General features: G+C 36.4%; 1 protein-coding gene across 7 annotated transcripts in view; it reads right to left on the bottom strand.

Moving 5' to 3' along the window:
* The window catches only part of PALLD (palladin, cytoskeletal associated protein), a 198,649-nt gene that overhangs the window by 80,237 nt on the left and 100,329 nt on the right, over positions 1-18,083 (bottom strand). The window contains exon 1 of one of the 7 annotated variants that reach the window (XM_074586953.1): positions 7,757-7,790. The exons of the other annotated variants lie outside the window; for them this stretch is intronic. Coding sequence (XP_074443054.1) covers positions 7,757-7,782 — 26 coding nt within the window. The 5' untranslated portion in view covers positions 7,783-7,790. Of the gene's footprint in view, positions 1-7,756; positions 7,791-18,083 lie in introns of those variants that run through there. 7 annotated transcript variants of the gene reach the window in all.

Genomic DNA, 18,083 nt, shown 5'->3' with positions numbered 1-18,083 from the left:
ATTAGTTTTAACTGAAATTTTCATCTAGTCTTACATGCTCAACTTCCACAGAACTCCTTTGAGAGAATTTGCACCATACATCTCTTTCTGGGCTTCTTACCAGTATTTTTGGGAAGCATCAAGTTTTGCATACATCAGCTGTTCAGCTGAGATGAAAATAAACTGCAAAGGAATATGGTATTGTAAAACTTCATTTTCAGAAAGAAAGTAATTTTAAGACAAATTTGTTTATACTGCAGTAAGCCTGAATATTAGAATGCTACGTTTCATCCAACCAGGATTATTGGAAGAGTTTTGTAAATCTGTGAAGAGTAGTATAAGACTGCACGTTTTGATGCCTCCCTAAGATGTAGATGACATGTTATTCTAAATTACTGCACAGCTATCACTAAATTTTTTCTATCTAATTTCCAGTTAATGCTGGGTGGTCAGGTTTTTTCCCATTTTCTTTCCATTTTCTGGACAAGAATCGGTAAAAAGACTGAACTACATATTAAAATAAAACTTCTGCTGTTTATCTTGAATTTTTATTAAAACTTTACCCCTCTCCCTACGCAATTCTATTAGAAACATAGTGGTTTTCACTTTAAACTCAGTTAAAACGTGCAATAATATGTCCACACTTCTGTTATAGGACAGAAATACCAATCCACAGATATCCAGAAGATTCTGAAGTATTCTCCAGTTCCTTTTCTTCTCTAAAAGAGGATTTTTGATCATTAAAAGTGAAAATTAAATAAAAATAAACCTGGAAGTCTCTTTAAAAGCAAAGTTGAATAGGTATCATGGAGTGGCCACTGATAAAATATGCTGAAAAGTCAATGAAGAAGTAGATATGTAGACTTTCTTAAAAGCATTGAAATTCTATTTATCTGTACAGGTTTTCATTATGTACAAACACTTTGTAAGTATGCAGTTTCCATGGTTTAAAAAGACTATGCTCTGTAAAATCACAATGTCCTGGTTTCAGGTAAAACAGAACCAATTTTCCGTTCAGTAATTTTACTTTTTAGCTAAGCCTCTTCTAACTAACTGAACCCTGAAATTAACAGCATATTATAGGGATGCTGTTCATTCTGAGAGTGACAAGACCTGATTATGCCAAGGAATGGTATGCAGAGAAGCATGTATGAATTCTTGTAAACAACATTTTGCTTTCACATGGTTGTAGCAGTTTTTAAAATCCTACTTGAATTTGTAACTAGGCTTTAAAATTATATCAGACTAAAAGAATGCAATGGAGAGGACAGATAACAGCTGCTACCGGATGACACATAGGTGCTAAGAATCTTTGATACTTTCCCTTTTACAGTTTTAGTTAGGCCTTTTTTGACAAACCTAAACAACACACAACATTTGAGTTCCAGAAGCATGACAAGGACTGCTATGTTTGAGCAGTGCTTCGTGGTCAGGGATGCTGTATCTCAACCAAAACTTTTAAAGGTAAGAGTTCCTTTGAGAGGATATGCCGAGGGAGCAGTGCTGCAGGCTGGCGCCTAGGCAGCACTCTGGGATGCCAAAAGGTTTATGGACTTCTACAAGCATCCATTGTAAAGAGCAAGTGCAACAGCAGTAGAGAGCGGTTCTTAGGCAGGAAGTTTAATTCATTCATCATTTGCATATTCACTAATTCGACTGATATCAACAGTATGGATGTTGTCTGCTTTGATGAGGAAGGATAAGTGGAGGGTCTTTTAAATCTCTTGAAGCAAACTTATCTTCTAGACCAACAACTGCAGTTATCCAGAGGAGTTATTTTAAAAGCAGTTCAGTGTAATTTATTACATATAGTATGATCAAAAGGAAAAAAAATTAAAAACAACCACCAAAGAAACAAACAAACAAATAGTCCCTAAACCCATAGCAAATGAGGATTTTTCCATATCACAAAAACATATTCCCGGCTTGAAAAAAGACTGCAATGCAGACTCCTATCAATTGCAGCTCCTATCAATAAACTGATTCACTGACCAAAACTTGACTTTTAAGAACAAGCTTGGTCTCCTTTTTCCCCAGCAATGGGTGGCTGCCAATAAAGATGACTGATGATTGTATATTTTCCCTCGAAATTCTACTATTTTGATCAAACTAAAACCATAATATACTTGCAGCAAGACTTTTGCTACAATACTATATAACATGTATGGTTCATATTTGGAGAAACAACACCTTTTGTTGAAACACAGCCCTTACGATTAATATACACTAACATATGCTGGCTTACAACATTTTATTATGATCACCTTGAATTTACAGAACTACCAGAATCTCTTTTGGAAAAAAACCACCCCCAAAACACTAGGAATTCAATAAGGGTGGCGGAGGGGGGTAGGAGGGGGGAGAATAAGACAGTTCCCCAATATACTCATTGCCAAACATATTCTTGGATTACTTCTTTGCCAAATCCAAAGTAAATCTTTTTCTGGGTTTGGCATAATGAGAGCTCCCTATAGGTATCTTGTATAACGGAACATTGTTTATTTTGCTGCAGGGTCTGTTCAGTTTATGGAGAGTCTGTTCTGAAAGAACTACTGTGTTCCTTTTACAACTTTATGCTCTGCCATTCTGTAAAACCTATCCTTCCTTCAGCTTTTAGGAGGAAAGGAGGGGGTTATCTAATCCTCGCTAAGATATTCCACTGTGTTAGTTGAAATTGGTCAATATTTAGAATTTTGCTGTAGGATGTTTATGGGATTTTGCTGTAGGATGTTTATGCTAGAAGACTTCGGAAAAATAAGTTGTTTAACATACTGAAATCAGCACTTACAGAATATACTATATAACACGATAGGTATACTGTCAAGACCACTATCCAAGAGTGTCTTGGGGCCAGGAAAATACCACTGTTTCTAAATTGAATCAATCTTTCTTGTACAGAAATTTCTAAACCAAACTCCCATTATGATGACCTGTTCAAAGTAACAACTTAACTGTAAGTGTCTCTCACTGAATATTTATAGACTGATAAAATAAAAAGGCATTTTAGGCAACTGTTAGACAACTAACAGTTGTCTATGGCTGTAATGAGATTTTTTTTGTATGACCTCTCTCTCACACTAGATTTACTGCAATTACTATAAATTATTTAAATATTTTATTTTTCATTATAGAAATATTTTACAGAGGTTTTGTACTTTAAAAATAAAATAACCAAAATTCCTTGCTCAATTATCCAATGGTTGTAAAATAACCACCCTCTGCAGAATTCATTTACATAAGTAACACTAAGGGGAAAAGGAGAGTGGTCCCGGAAAAAGGTTTAGCCATATACATTTATAGGTGGCTGGGTAAATACTTTGAAGGATGTCTCCATCTCTTCATGACAGGCCCTCAGCACTGTTCTAGCCTCACAGGGGAAGGACTCCCAGGTGGTGTGTGGTTGCTATGCCAACTTTCTGATATTGCCAACCTAAAAAAGATGACCATGCTGGAAGATTCAAAGAAGAAAAATTATGGTGGCAGCAGGTTTTACTTCATCAGTCCTTGCCTAGCCAGGAACCATACGGAACTGCTGCTGTGAAGAAGAATATGAAAAAGCTCATGTTTCAATCTCAGGAATTGTTCAGGGCACACTAGAGAGAAAGACTCGATACTCAAGTTTGTCCCAAGAGGCTTCTAGATTTCAAACAGCAACAACGTAACATTAAGAATCTAATCTATGTGTGAGGAGAAGGTGAATGCGTAAGAATTACAAAATCAGAAGGAAAAGGTTACCTGAGAAAGTACCGAAGACAAAAATGGTATGAATTATGCGAAGAAAGTGGGAAATTTATTATGATTGGAAAAACGTTGTAGAATTAAACTATGGTATACAAAATGATATAATTTTTTTTTTTTTACATTTTATTTAATATTTTATTTATAATTCAAGAAGCGTATTTTAGATCTTCACTGAGCACCTGTAATCTTTATTAGTGGGGAATTAGTAGAGAATGCTGCTGTAAAATAACTGAACACCAATCCAGTTGTAACACAGCTAAAAGTTTGATGACACAAGAGGCTGAATTCCCTCAATTAATTTTTGCAGAACCAGTTTTAAGCAGTTCAGCATCTCTAAAAATGGGACAACTGGAATCAATTTAAGCTAAGCCATACACAAGCATGAACAAATTTCAACCAAGAGATGACTCAACCATGGCCACTTGACTATCTGTACCAATGTCTTTTCTCAGGATCCCATAAGGCATATCCCAAAAGGAGTAACTCCTCAGGCCTTTAACTCTTAGAGGTGTAGCAGAACTGGAGAGGGAAATTCCCCAGTTTGATTATTCTCACTCTGCTACTCAGATTACAACAGGTGTTATCTATGACTAATTCAGAAGTTTGTTGGCAATATAGATTTGCTTCTTCAAAACAAAGTCTGATTTATGTCACAGTACTTAAAAGAGTATTGTACTTAAAAACAAAAAATATGTTTAAACAACTCCAGAAACACAAAAAAACCCCCACACCAAAATGAGTCTCTCTTTTCAACGAATAAAGGAGGAAAGTCTAGCACAAAACCTCCCCTTATCGCCGGCTGGCCTTTTCCACAGTACACAAGGAAGTCAGTGTCTCATTACTATCCTAAGTTACTTTCTTTTCCTTGGATCTTTTGTCCCCGTCAACCCACCCTAGGGAAAAATACGCAATTCTTTTTTGGATACAGTCAACTAGGTAATTACTTTAGCTCACGTTTTGTTAGGACCTTCAAAAAGCTGTGCCTGTTTGACTGATTTATTTGCATCATTATTTCCTGGCTTGTTCTTCTAAGAAATACTGTACAGCTTCCTTTATTTAAGTACACATTCCAAAGAATACAACACACAGTGAAGTGACGAAGCGGTCTCACGTATATGTAAAAGGTAATACAGCATTGTTTTTTTTTTAATTTTCCCAGTAAGCTATGAGAAAAACAAGCCCTAAATAATACTGCTAGCAGAACAGTATTATTGATAGTATGGTTTGATACATGCAATGTGATTCTCAAAAAAATAAAATAAGCCTGATAAATGTACTTTCTTGTCCTACTTTAATCAGATATTGCCTGGACAGCATCCCGTACATTCTGCAGTAAAACCATGTGTTAATAAAGGTCTGGACTTTTGAAACAAGAGGCTGCAATTCTAGTCATTGGTCTGGGAGACTAAAAGCCACGAAAAACCAACATCACAAGAGCCACTAAATCAAAGCTGAATCATTTCAGACAGAGAACTGCTAAAAAAAAAAAAAAAAAAGAAAAAACCCAAACCCAAACAAAAGAAAAAATAGCAACCCACACTTCAACAAAGCCTGAAGAAATCAACTGGCTTCAGGCCAAAAAATGCTAATGGAACACATATTAGCTGAGAAGAAGTGAAATAAGTTTCCAAGACTCATGGAAATTGTTTAAGATAAATACTCATTGTAGAGGGGAAAAAAAAAAAGCAACTCCACTGGATGCCTGATCTTGCTTTCTTTGCACACCCTAATTCTCTTTAAAGTAATTATGAGTTTAGGCTACGTGCCAGGGTTATATAACTATGTCTTAAAAGACAAATGCACAGTAGCACAAAGTAAAAATATATATAAATCCAGGATTAGGGAAAAAAAATCCATAGCTGGACAAACAAAGCTAGAAATTTAGAAAGAAAAGTACAATGAAAATAGCTAAAGGTGAGGTACATTCCTAATCCCTTTCTCTAGAACTGGAAAATATTAAGGAGGAGGAAATTCAGAGTAAAGGGGGTGAAATTGGAAAAGTTAAACAGGCTTGTTGAATAACAGAAATATTTGAGTTACATTTCCTAAACTACTTTAAAAGGGAGTAAACTAACCAAATGCCATCTCAAATCGGCTGTACGCCCACCACTTTGGTTGACTTCAGGGTCAGTAAGGCAGAGGACAGACATAAGCTAGCATAGCTCAAAAATCAATACAAATATAGATAAAACACAGATGGAATTTATTATAGAGCAGCTGGAAATGCAAAGAAAGAATTCTGTGGGTCTATACTGATGGTGTAAGTTTGAAAAATACTCTCTAAGTATGAAAGTAATTTACAAAACAAACAAACAACTTTAAAAAGTGAAGTTAGACACAGCCATACTACAGAAAACAGACTGTGGTACTCAAAGTCTGGTGCAATATTTCTGATCAGTTTAATAATGTTACCATTGAAATAAGTTCAAACATACTTGCTAATGAAGATCAATAAATCTTTCACATAATAATGTAACATGTGCATGACAACATCCATGAATTGGGCAGAAAACAACTTCCTAAAATAAAAGGGGAAATTCTAAGCTGTTTCTTTCCCCATTGCATTTCTTCTAATATATATATTTTGGTTAAATTTTCAGGTACAATTTCTTGTACTGTGCAAAGTTTTAAAGAATTCCTGGAAACCTTTAAAGACATTCATCAATGTCAAGATTTTTATTCTGTAGGGAGCCATGTCAGAATCAACACAATAAATGTTACTGTGAAGTATTGCTAGTGAGCCATTCTTACAAGAAAGTTTCCTTCTGTAACAAAACACAGAACAGTCAGTCATATCTCACATGGGTTCATATTTCAACAACGCCTTTTTTAAAATACCCGGCACCAAGAGTAACATTTAAAAGATTTTTATTAAAGGTGTACTGAACCCATCTTCCACACTAAGGATGCAGTTTCACCGTTAGTTGATATAAAGCTGATACAAATTTGAGCCAACACTGAAAGGGTAGTGATCTGGCTGAAAAACTAAGGGGTTTTTTTTGTTTGGCTTACTTTTCAACCATATCAGCTACCTAATTCAGCTGGCCATGTGGCTGCACAATTGTTGGTGCCTTCACAGGGGAGGAAGTCATAAGATGGGGGCTGGGAAAAACAGGTTTATGCTGTGGCATGAGCCAGTAAACAAAATACACACTGAAAACAATATGAAGGTACTAAATTTTGCCACATATCTCCTTAGGGCGTATATGGTATCTGAGACTGCAGATGAAGAGAGTCACAAATCATAAACTTTCATACTTAAAAAGACTGGAAAACAATGCATAATGAGAATATCTAAAATGCTTTATAGAAGAAACTATGAACTCAATGGATAGCAAGTTGACTGAGTAGCAGGTTACAGGTATTTCACTGAGAGGACAGAATTCCACCTAATTAAGAAAGCCAGCTCATTTCTGAATCAAAGTATGTTTCTGTTACCCTTTTTTCTCTATGTATTGATACAAGTTCCCTCTGTTCCTACTTTGCAAAGTTAAAAAAAGCCCTTCTGGCAGCCAGGGAACACGTGATCTTGCAGTGCCACCTGAAATAGTGTAGAATGGCTTACTTAATAAACATTAGAGGTTACTAATCATATATTGAATTCACAGATCAAAACCAGAGAGGCAGATAATCTTTTTCAGATGCTTACACGAATGTTGATGTTGGTAAGAACTCAGAAGAACTTGTGAAAACAACTGAGCACGTCAAGATTACAACAGCACGTATATAACACTTGGGAGACAGACACGAATAGCATTTGAAGACAGATATGAATTTAAGCAATACTGTTTTCTATAAACTGTTTCTCACATGACTTAATATGGATGACTGCCATTCTTCAACAACAACAATCAGTACCTTTCAAATTCCTCTCTGTATGGATACCAAAAAAAGGGCCATGATATTATCAAATACTACCTTTTTTGGTTGTTTCTACAAGACACTGGTGAGATTTTAGAAATGTGGGTAGCACAAAGGTCCCATTCCCTCTTCAATCATCCAACTAGCAGCCCAAGGAGTAGAATTAGATTCCTACCTGGCAAAACAGCCTGGTTTCTGCATTTCTGTTGCTGGAGGGAGAGGCAATTTGCACTACCCCACCTACTTGAACAAACTTTCCTCACTGGCAATGACCTTCACTTTGGAAGTGCATTGCTAACTATACTGGCAGACAGAAACCTCCCAACACACATACTTGTCGCTCTATCCACCCAGCACCTGTCCTTCTGCAGTCCCTTTGCAAGGTCTGTGAATGTCAGCTGCATAAGACAACAGGAGGCTTCTCTTGAACAGTCACTATTGAGTCTCTTGTGTCTATAATCCATCCTTACTGAATACACTAATGAATTAAAACATACGTTTGTGTTTGAAAGTGCTCACCTCAACTAAAAAAAAATCACAGCCATGCAACTAAGGTCATTTCTGTGCAACTGCCTTAAATTTAAACCACAGTTATCTCAGCTTCAAGTTGTTGGACCAAGAGATCTGTGAGGCAGTCTGTCTGGCTAAATTTCCACGAGACAGGTTATGTCTCACTGCAAGGGAAGGGGGAAGGTAAACTACCTTGAAAGGCTTTCAAAAGCTTCCCCAAGCTGTTCCAACTACTTGGCAAAGAACCCTTAAGGATATACTAAGACTAAACTATGATGCTGGGCCAGTTCATGAGAGTAATTCTGACCGCAAATAAATTTCAGGGATATTGCTTCATACTTGGTCCAGAACATAGATTGATGTGATGTCAGTCTTGATATTCTGCAGGCCACTGTCAAACACTTGTCTTGTTTAGATTCTTCCTTCGGGAGCTTCAACTCTTAACTTTCAGTTGTCTGTCTGATGTAAGCTGAAGCTCTCCTCTCCTCCCACCTCACGGTAAGCTCTCCTCTCCTCCCACCTCACGGTTGAGTTTAAAATCTTTTTTTTTTTTTTTTTAAACCATGAATAAGAATTGAAGGAGATTTTAGACTTTATTATACATGGCTGAAGGTGGGCCTCAAACAAAAGCCTATCCCTGAAATCCCCTGGAGCTCCGATTCATAATTTTCAGTCTGAACCATTTCTTGATCCCTAGTATAGAGAACAAGTCTGGGAAAAAGTAAAAGGGAAGTACATGAAAATAAATCAAATGCTACACAGGTTATGGTACTGAGACTGCTGTGGCCCTGAAAATGAACAGCCAAAGTATAGAGAGGAAAATCATCATGACATGTTATGGATACAACTGCCATTTGTAATAAAAATCTACAATTTCTGTGTAATGTAAATTTGCAGATTAATTTGTAAAGTGTAAATAAATCAAAATGTGGAGTTTGAAAAAAACCAACTGTGTCATTCCCTAGTTACATGATTCCACCAATTAGTAGTTTAGTATTGTTCCTTATTAAAAAGTTCTAACAGCTTTTATAATCTACTAGATAACGGGTGAAAGTGAATGACTTTCACAGTGAATACTTTCACTGAAAAGAGTTGGGTACACATTGGTCAGATTCTTCCCAAGACTTTCAAATTCCTGCCAATACATTTTAATACCTATTGAAAGCAAGCAGCCTTGCTTTACATCTTTATGCTTTGAAGGTATAAGCAGATATTCACAGTAAATCAAGACGGGCACCAGCTTCATTTTGAATGTGTAGGTTGTGTCAGATTAATTAGAACGTTAGCATAAATAAGCAAAAACAGTGGAACTACCATTCTAGTCACTTAACACAGTTTTCACAAAAAGAAAGGGAGCTTTAAATGAAGAAAGTATATTCCTAGATCCTGAATATACTTGTGAAAAAACAACAGTATGACATTTTCCTCATTATGGAAAATGCGTATAACAAATTCCTTATTTTCAGCAATATTTTTGGCTTTTGACATGATAACTATTTGAAGGAGATAAGCTATGCTACAATGATCTGTATTGGTATTTTGTTTATCAATTCAGAGTTCTAAGAGTGGGAGCTATAAGCAACCTAGCTTAGAAATTAGCTTAGAAAATAGCATTGATCTGCAAAGACATCAAAAGAATAAGGAGAACAAGAAAATCAGGCTTCCTTGATGTGGAAATAAAATTTGAGAAGAGGGGATAGTCCATCCTGAGTCTTCTCACGAGATAAAATCATAACTTGGCTTGATGGAGCACGTGGACATTGAAGTGCTCCTGGGTTCTGCAGACCAATAACAACCCCTGCAAGAGCTCCACCCCTTACTAACCACACAGGAGATGATGCACGACTGGCCTCCTAATATAGCTTCCTTTGTGTGCATTAAGCAGTGTGAACAACGTGTACTTCTTTGCAAGCAACCTCTTTCACAGGGACTAATAAGCATTTGTTTTATGTCAAATGCTGGAACAGTTTTTGCTGGACAAAGAGTTCGTCACAAAGAAAAGGAATTCCAGTAGTTTGTCAATAGCTGTAATTGCTCTGTGTGGTGCTTGCTAGCTAGACCTGTACTCTGTGAAGTACCACTGTAAATATCAGACCTAACCTGATTTTGAGGCCACGAGGTCATAACTTTAACAAACCAGTAAGTTTTTTCATGAGACCTTGGCTACTAAAATATTCAGTGTTGTGACTGACCCATTATTTTGAGAAAACTGTTTTAGTTCCGGAAGCATTTGAACTTGTTGTTAAAGTCCTAGCAATCAGATTAAGTTTGAAGTTCTTCATGGGTGGTCAGGAGTAAAAATAAAGAAATAAAATAGCCTGACAATCAAGAAATTACAAGAAAGTATGGGCTTCCTGAATTACCTCCCTTAGGGAGATTAAATTTGGAAACGGGCATTTACAGTATGCTTTGCTGTTAAACTGGAGCTTGGAATTATCTAAAGGAAAGATGAACTAACAAGTCACACTGTGTGAAAATTAGTGGGAAGAAGAGCCTTTAAAGCCTCTTTCTGGTTACAGTAAGTAGCTACAGTCTTCCCTAGGATGCTTTTTTTCCTAATACAATAAAAAAAAAGGTCCATTCAGATTCTTCTCTAAAAGGCAATGCACGAGTGTTCCTCATTCTGTTTCCAAGCAGACTGATAAATATATGCAAACAGATACATGCCCACAGGGAGAAGAGTCTGGTTCAGCAAGTTAGCATAATTCATTCTGAAGTGCTCGATTGTTCTGTCTGGAGCACCCAGTGTTTTTCATCTGCCCAGGAAAATCCTTTTTTACATTGCCACTTCATAAAAGAAAGCCATTGTGGAAGCGTATCTAGAGTAGCATTTTTTTTTGCTTTGTGTAAACAAACAGTTTTAGGGTCATATCTTTAAAATGAGAAAAACCAGCTGCAGTATACAGTTCATATCAATGTACATGGGTGCATATTGCAGCCACCCACAAATATCCAAACACAGATACCCTACAACCAATTTTATGGATGTTTAGACTAAGTGCTTATATAAACACTACATGCACAATTTTGAAAAATTTGGTACTTTGTTTCCAAAAACAGAGATATGATCAGAAAAAATGGATACAGACCCATTTGCAACATTGGCCTCAAAAGCTCAGGATATTGCATCCTTGTGTCCAGCATTAGAACCAAGAAATCCCTTGGTGATGGAATTTTGACAGCTAATAAACAAAAAAACCTAAACATTTTTGCACACGCACCAGGCTTTTGACCAAGAGCTGGGATGACTATTCTTATTTTATCTGATCTAGTTTACTTTTTTCTAATTCTGAGAAAAACACTCAACTGCAAGCATAAGTTGTAGAAAAAGAAACGTAATGCCAGGAATAAATGATGTGTATAAAATACAAATTACCAATTTGTGGGGAAAGTAACATTTGCCATATTTTCGGACTACTTTAACTATTTTACCTCAGTTGGTACTGTTAGATATTATTTTTGCCTTGCAGTCCGATGCCTCGTATAAGATTGGTTTGTCTTAATTGAAAACAGTGACAAATTTTGTGAAATGTCTCTATGGCTCTGAAGTCATCATAATGCTATATGAATTATTATCATGTGTTATATTCATAGATGATAGTGGGTTTACATTCTCCTTACACTTTAAAGAGGTTTCTGTGTCTCAGACACACAGAAACAATTGGTCTTGGCACAATCTGATGGAGATGAACATGCAGCTGGGGACAGAGAATGGAAATTTTAAGGAAGTGGAACAGAAACATTTTCCATCAGTAATTTTTGGAAGTTGTCTTTTCCCCTCCTTTTCAGTCACTTCTTCATCCCTCTAGGCACCATGGTTTCTCACCTCTCTGCTAATACAATTGTTTGTGTGATTAGACTCTCAGGTGACAGAAATAATATTTCTGTTAAATAATTATTTATTTCTGTTATCTCAGAGACACATAACGTATTTTTTTATTCTTCTCTCCCAAATCAGTTACTAGTTTATCCATGAGGCAAAATTCACAGCTGCATGATAGAAATTTTGAAATAAGTAACTGGTACTAAAAGTACACAATGAAAGATTCCCAATAGCACTATCACTGTACAACAGAAGGAAAGATAAACTCATCCTGAAGAAGACATATATTTCCTAATTTTCATAGTTAGGGGGTTTGTCTGGCTTTGAGGAAACAGTGGAAAAATGGAAAGAATTTGGGGAGAGGCTACCGTTTGAAGTGACAAGAACTGAGGGGAGGGAGACAGGACAGGGGATAGACAGGAAAGGGAACAACACAGGACAAAAAAATAAGTGGAAAGGAACAGTGCTATTACACTGCTCAGTCGCTACGGAAGTTTCTCCAACTCCCCTTCTTTCCAAATGAGTGAACGTTCCCTCATATTTCTCTGAAGGATGGGGTGAAATTCACTAACAGAGTATAAATCAATTGCAGGTGTTTCTCTGGAGTCTGATTTTCTAGGATACTCGTTATAGCAGCTTTGTCTTTTCAGTTACCAGTCCTCAAGGGACTGTAAATCCATGATGAGAAATAAAAAACAGCAACAGAAGGAGCAAATGAACTCATAGATAAAGATCCCGGGCCAAAAGTCTTTTCTGTTAAACTAAAACCCATTTATACTGCACTCTCGTGAAAAAAACCCAAAAGCAACAAAAACATTTCTCCCAGTAGAGTTATTGAGCAGAAGGTCACTGTCGTTGGAATGGCAGGAATTCTGAAGCCACAGCTTCACATATAGATGTTTTAAGTTGGCATTATTGCTCTTAATAAGCTACTGCTCACTGTCCCCACCCTAGTGCCAGCACAAGCATTTATATGCACTTACTGCTTTTCACCTGGCATGGCATCCGGGGCTGATTCTTTGTCTTTTCTAAGGTAAGAAGTGCCATGGGGCTAGGCTGGCTAAGGGGAGGCCAGAACAGGGTGACAAGAGCAGTGACTTATGCTTCTTGAAAGTGCTTACATGAGACGACAGCCTAAACCAATCCTCTCACATCTTTCAGTACTGGCATGTTGAAACTAGGCCAAAGCAGAAGAGGCCTCCTGGAGTGTGTATCACTAATATTATCTACTACTGAGAATCCATAAAAAGACTATGAAAAAAAAAGCAACATAAGCTGCAGAAGGCTGGAAACCTTTCAGGCTCCCAACCATCTAAGAAAAAGTGGGTTTGCTACAGGTAGTTTAAAGCACCTCCTTTACTTGCTATGATCAGGATCTCTTGCTCTGAAATTATTCTTAGCATTAAAAATTCTATGAAAGAACAAAGCTATACAATGTACAGTAAAAGCGTTCTTGAAACAGAACACTTTTTTTAAGCTTTCCGTGGGGTGTTTGTGGGTCATTGGGTTATAACAACCGCCCACTAAAAATAATAACTGAAAGTGTGTAATTAATTGGTCAAGAAACAACTACTGTCTTCTCCTTCCCAGAGCATGTTTACAGTGATTTGGAATAACCTGCCTTGCTTTGGCAGGCTGTCTCAGACTGACTGAGCTGGACAAACCAGTTTTAAATGGACAGCTTTACCTGTAACATCTTTTGGCAATTTGGTAAAACAAGAGTGTATCAAATGTAGTTTGTTGTTTTGTTCAAGAAAATTCTCATACAAAAGTGACCTTGCAACTATGCACCGCCAAAAAACTCAACATAATGTAGGCTCACTGCAGAAATGGCAAATGCACTATCACAGTTTTACATTTTCTGTGCTGCTTTGGCAGCCTTATTTTGTCATAAATAATGCTTATTAAAAAAAAAAAAAGTTGACTCCAGTTCAGCAAGTTTAGATTAGATGACTACAAACTAACTTTTAACAGATTGTGTGAAGACTGACCTCTAAATGACTGTGTGAAACCAGCCTCATCAGCGAGACTCACACTCAAGACACACTGAAGATAAACAGATGACAAAGCTTAATTGATCAAATGAAGTGAGCTGTGAAAACCTCACATGAAGCGTCAAAAAAAGTGTCAGACAACTGAGTGATGCTCGAGTTTCCTCCTACGTACAGCATGGAACTAACCCATACAGTTAATCTAGCAACTAACAGTCTCTCAATTTGAAACCAGTGTTTTGCTGTACTGGAGAAAAGGAGAGAAAATATAGCTATTTTTGATAGCTTAATGGAACAAGTTTGGCTGTGCCTTAGCTTAGTAGGTCTCCTGATCCATCAACTAGAGCCAAATTGACACTGTCTACCCCAGTAGAGAGACAATGGGTTCTTCAGGTTTGCTCGTGGAGGACAGTGATGTTAAGCAGGTAGTTGTAAACGCAGTTCTTGGCAATCAAAGTCAAGAGAGAAAGGTCAAGTGTTAATAATTTTGAATCCGTGAAGAATTAGAGGCACACATCCTAATACTCTTGAAGTAGGAGTATGCTACATCTAATCCATCAATAAACCTGGAACCGGCTTCAGGGATGTATATTCAGCACAACTGTCAAATAAGGGAAAAACAAGAGCAACAAGACCCCCACCCTTAACTAACCAAAATGACAGCAAAAGTCTTTTCCAGGTAAATACCACAGAATTGAAAGTGAACTCACATTCAGCATATCACATGCTGAGTGCAATGACTGTCATACATAATTTCTAAACTGGTAAGATTGAAGTTTCCTCTAGAGTACTAGAAAATATTTTTAAGTGAAGGAATCTTTTGAAAGGATTATCATAGGAATCCATGCACGTATATGCATTCTGTCTTACCCACTATCATAACCATAGACCTAACCAACTTAAATTTTAGATAATTTTTGTTCATAAAAGAAAGGATCTGATAACCCTATTATTTCCACATTCTAGAAGATGTGTGTAATATCATTGCTCTGAGGACTGGTAAGGAATGTGGCTGGGTTCCACTCCAACCGGCACAAGACTAAAGTATCTTTTGGGAACTTACAGGAAGATAATTACTATGGAGTGCAAGTATTCAGAAGAGATGAAATGATCAGTATTTGAAAAAGCCCTTCTCCTTACTTTCATGTTAACATATATACTTCATTTCAAACGGTCTTAGAAGAGTCTACCCCCTTCCAACCAAAAAAAGAAAAGGATTTAGTGGTATCAAACAAGAACAAAATCCATTTAAATTTCTGGCTAAAATAAGCTACAATATTACTGGGTTTTAAAATCTGTTTCCAAGAAGCTACATACACATACGGCATTAAGTGGATATTCCAGTAAAGCCAAAGAAAATCAGACTCAGGTCATTGCAAATGAAAACAGGGATCTGAAAGTTTACGGTTTGGACATTTGTAAATTTTGACATTGAAAACTTTCAAAAATACCTTTGTCATCTCAGAATTGTTTTTGCATTCATATCAGAGGTAGAATACTCAACATTTTATGTTTATAATACTTCTTTCTCATTTTAGAGAGAATATTTCTCTCTCATTTACTTTTTCTGAAGTTTAAGTGTTTCTCCCTGTATTGAGAAAGAAAAATAACCTTCCTTCCAATCACAAATTAAAGAAATAAAATACTTGGTCTGTAAACCAACTGCTTTCTGAAAGCTTATGACAAATCCTTTGACCATACCTAAAAATAGATTCTGATTCATGAAGGATACTAGGTGGTATAAAAACAATAACTAGAACCAATTACAACGTTTAAAAGCCTACAGATTCCCATACAAGCAAGAGCAAAAGGGTACCGAGAACTCAAAGCATTTGCTACATATTTTCAGCAAGGTCAACAACCAACAGCCAATGTACAAAGCTGATAAAGTTACTGTCTGTTATCTCTACTCCTAAAAATGTTATTCTGTCCTTAAATAATGCTGTACTGCATTTTCCATTGGCAAAAAGTAGATGTAGTTTCCCAATGTTTTTCTGAAACATTCCATGGGTGCGTAAACATTAAATGTACAAGTGGTACGCAACAAGTTGCATACAAACAGCCATTTCCTACCCTTAATATTTCAAATTACGTTTATGTTGTCCAAATCCTCAGTCATTGGTTTCACAAGACACTAAAATCATACTAGTACTCATCCGTTATTACATTTTAACCTCTATCCATATAAGCTTTGCAGAATATCATTATCCAGAGCATTGAATCTAAACGTTTCATTCCAAATATTGCCTGATAAGGCTTGGCAGTCCAGAGCTTGCTCTTTCACTGTTTGAGTATAAACTGGGATTTAGATGTGGCTTCAGCAGGGGTTCTTAGTATGTGCCTCCCTTTTTTAGGAGGATCAGATTTTATCTTTCAAAGCTGTTCTTTTGTTCTGAATTTCATTTGCCACAAAGAAAGGACATAACATACTATTATTTATAACAAAGAGGTAAGTATTTTTTAAGTTTTACTGCTTATGCCATTACTTATACCAGTATTAATTATATGGTAGCAGTACAAGAACACAAAGAAACACATTTATCTACCTCACTTTTTACCAGTAAGTTTGTGGGGTTTTCAGCTATAAAATTTCGTTAATTGCGACTAACTTTTTCAATATTTTTTCAGAAAAGTTAAGTGATAATTTGGGAAATTACCATTTGTTTTAGTGACTTGAAAGTTTGTTCTGAATTGGCCTTATCTCGTTTTGGAAACAATGGCATAACTTATTTAATGGCCTAAATCCATGTCTATTGTTAGAAGCATCATCTCAGTGAGCTTCAAGTTACATAAAGCTGTTTTTTTCCTTAAATAAGAGTTAACTTTGCCTTGCTTTAGTAAGGCTGGTTCTCTGGCAGAAATCAGAGAGGCTTGTTTGAAAAAGGATTTGACATGCATGCTCTCTCCTGCTCAGAACTGGCAGAACAAACCTCATATAAAAAGCCTGCTACATCAAAGCCCGGGAAGCTTATCCACTCATATATTTAGCTATTTTTTTTTATTTTTATAAAAACCTTGTCCTTTGGCTGTTTTTGATGAACTACACTTTATGCCCCACTGCAGATTGTACAGGCAGTAACCAAGCAAAACACCTATGTGTCAACATTTTCTTTAAGTTCTCCTGCTTGTTTTCAAAAGCACGTCTTAAATGCAAAATTTCAAACCTTCTGAGTTCCAGTTTGACAAATTTATTAAAAGCAGCTAGATACCCTAAATAAAGATGATTTAATTCTGTCTTTCACATTGTTGTGTCAGTAACTTGTTAGGATTAACTCATTTTTCATTCTGTCAGTAGAACAATACATAACAAGCCAATTCAGATCCTCCTTCATATCTTCTTTTTAATACTAACAGAGAATTGGCAGATATATTTAAAATACCTCTTTAACAATCAGCACAGAATATTACCCTATGTTGGGTAACTTCTACTCCTGACTAAGGTTAAACTGAAATGCTTTCCTGAAGTTCCCATCTGAGTTTTTCTCATTAAATCATTCTGCTATAGAACCATTTATACGCTGATAACTTGTTCGAAATGAGACTGTATCAGGGATAAAACATGACTCTCCTATAATGGTCCTATGTATCTTAACAACTGTCTTCTCTCCAAAGCTTACAGCAGAGAGTTTTAAAGAGGTGTTAACAGCCCTACTGTAAGAGGAGTCTGACAAAAAATGGAATCCGCTGCCAGACACTGCCTACAACGTACGTGATAGTAAACAACATGGAAACTTGAACAAGCAACATGCTTGTTTATAAAAGCTGTGGTAAATAGCCCTGCAACATTCTAAGTGCAAGTAAAATCTGGATTATCTATTGTTTTACAGTTTTTACCTTAATGAAACACAGAATCATTAGAATTCAAATATTTACCTTAGCCATTAAAATACTGGGGAATACCTTAATTAGCTGGTGATAATTCAGCAGTATCTCTAATCAGCTGTTTTATCTGTTTCTACACTTACCAAGAACAGAAGGGTTTTTCCTCCAAATTTCCACAACCTGGGAATATTGTGAGAATGGTATTTAGCACTTCATGATGTAATGAAATTATAAATAATGTTTGGACAATATCAAATTCCAAAAGTCTTGTCTGTAGCTTTCTCTAATAAAGCACATTACTACAACTGCAGTTAATTATGAAATCCTGTGAATCAGTGACAGAAAAAGTCAAGTTC

Source organism: Larus michahellis, chromosome 5 (assembly GCF_964199755.1).
Source record: "Larus michahellis chromosome 5, bLarMic1.1, whole genome shotgun sequence".
In the NCBI taxonomy this organism is placed as follows: domain Eukaryota; kingdom Metazoa; phylum Chordata; class Aves; order Charadriiformes; family Laridae; genus Larus; species Larus michahellis.
This window is presented reverse-complemented; position numbering and strand designations above follow the sequence as displayed.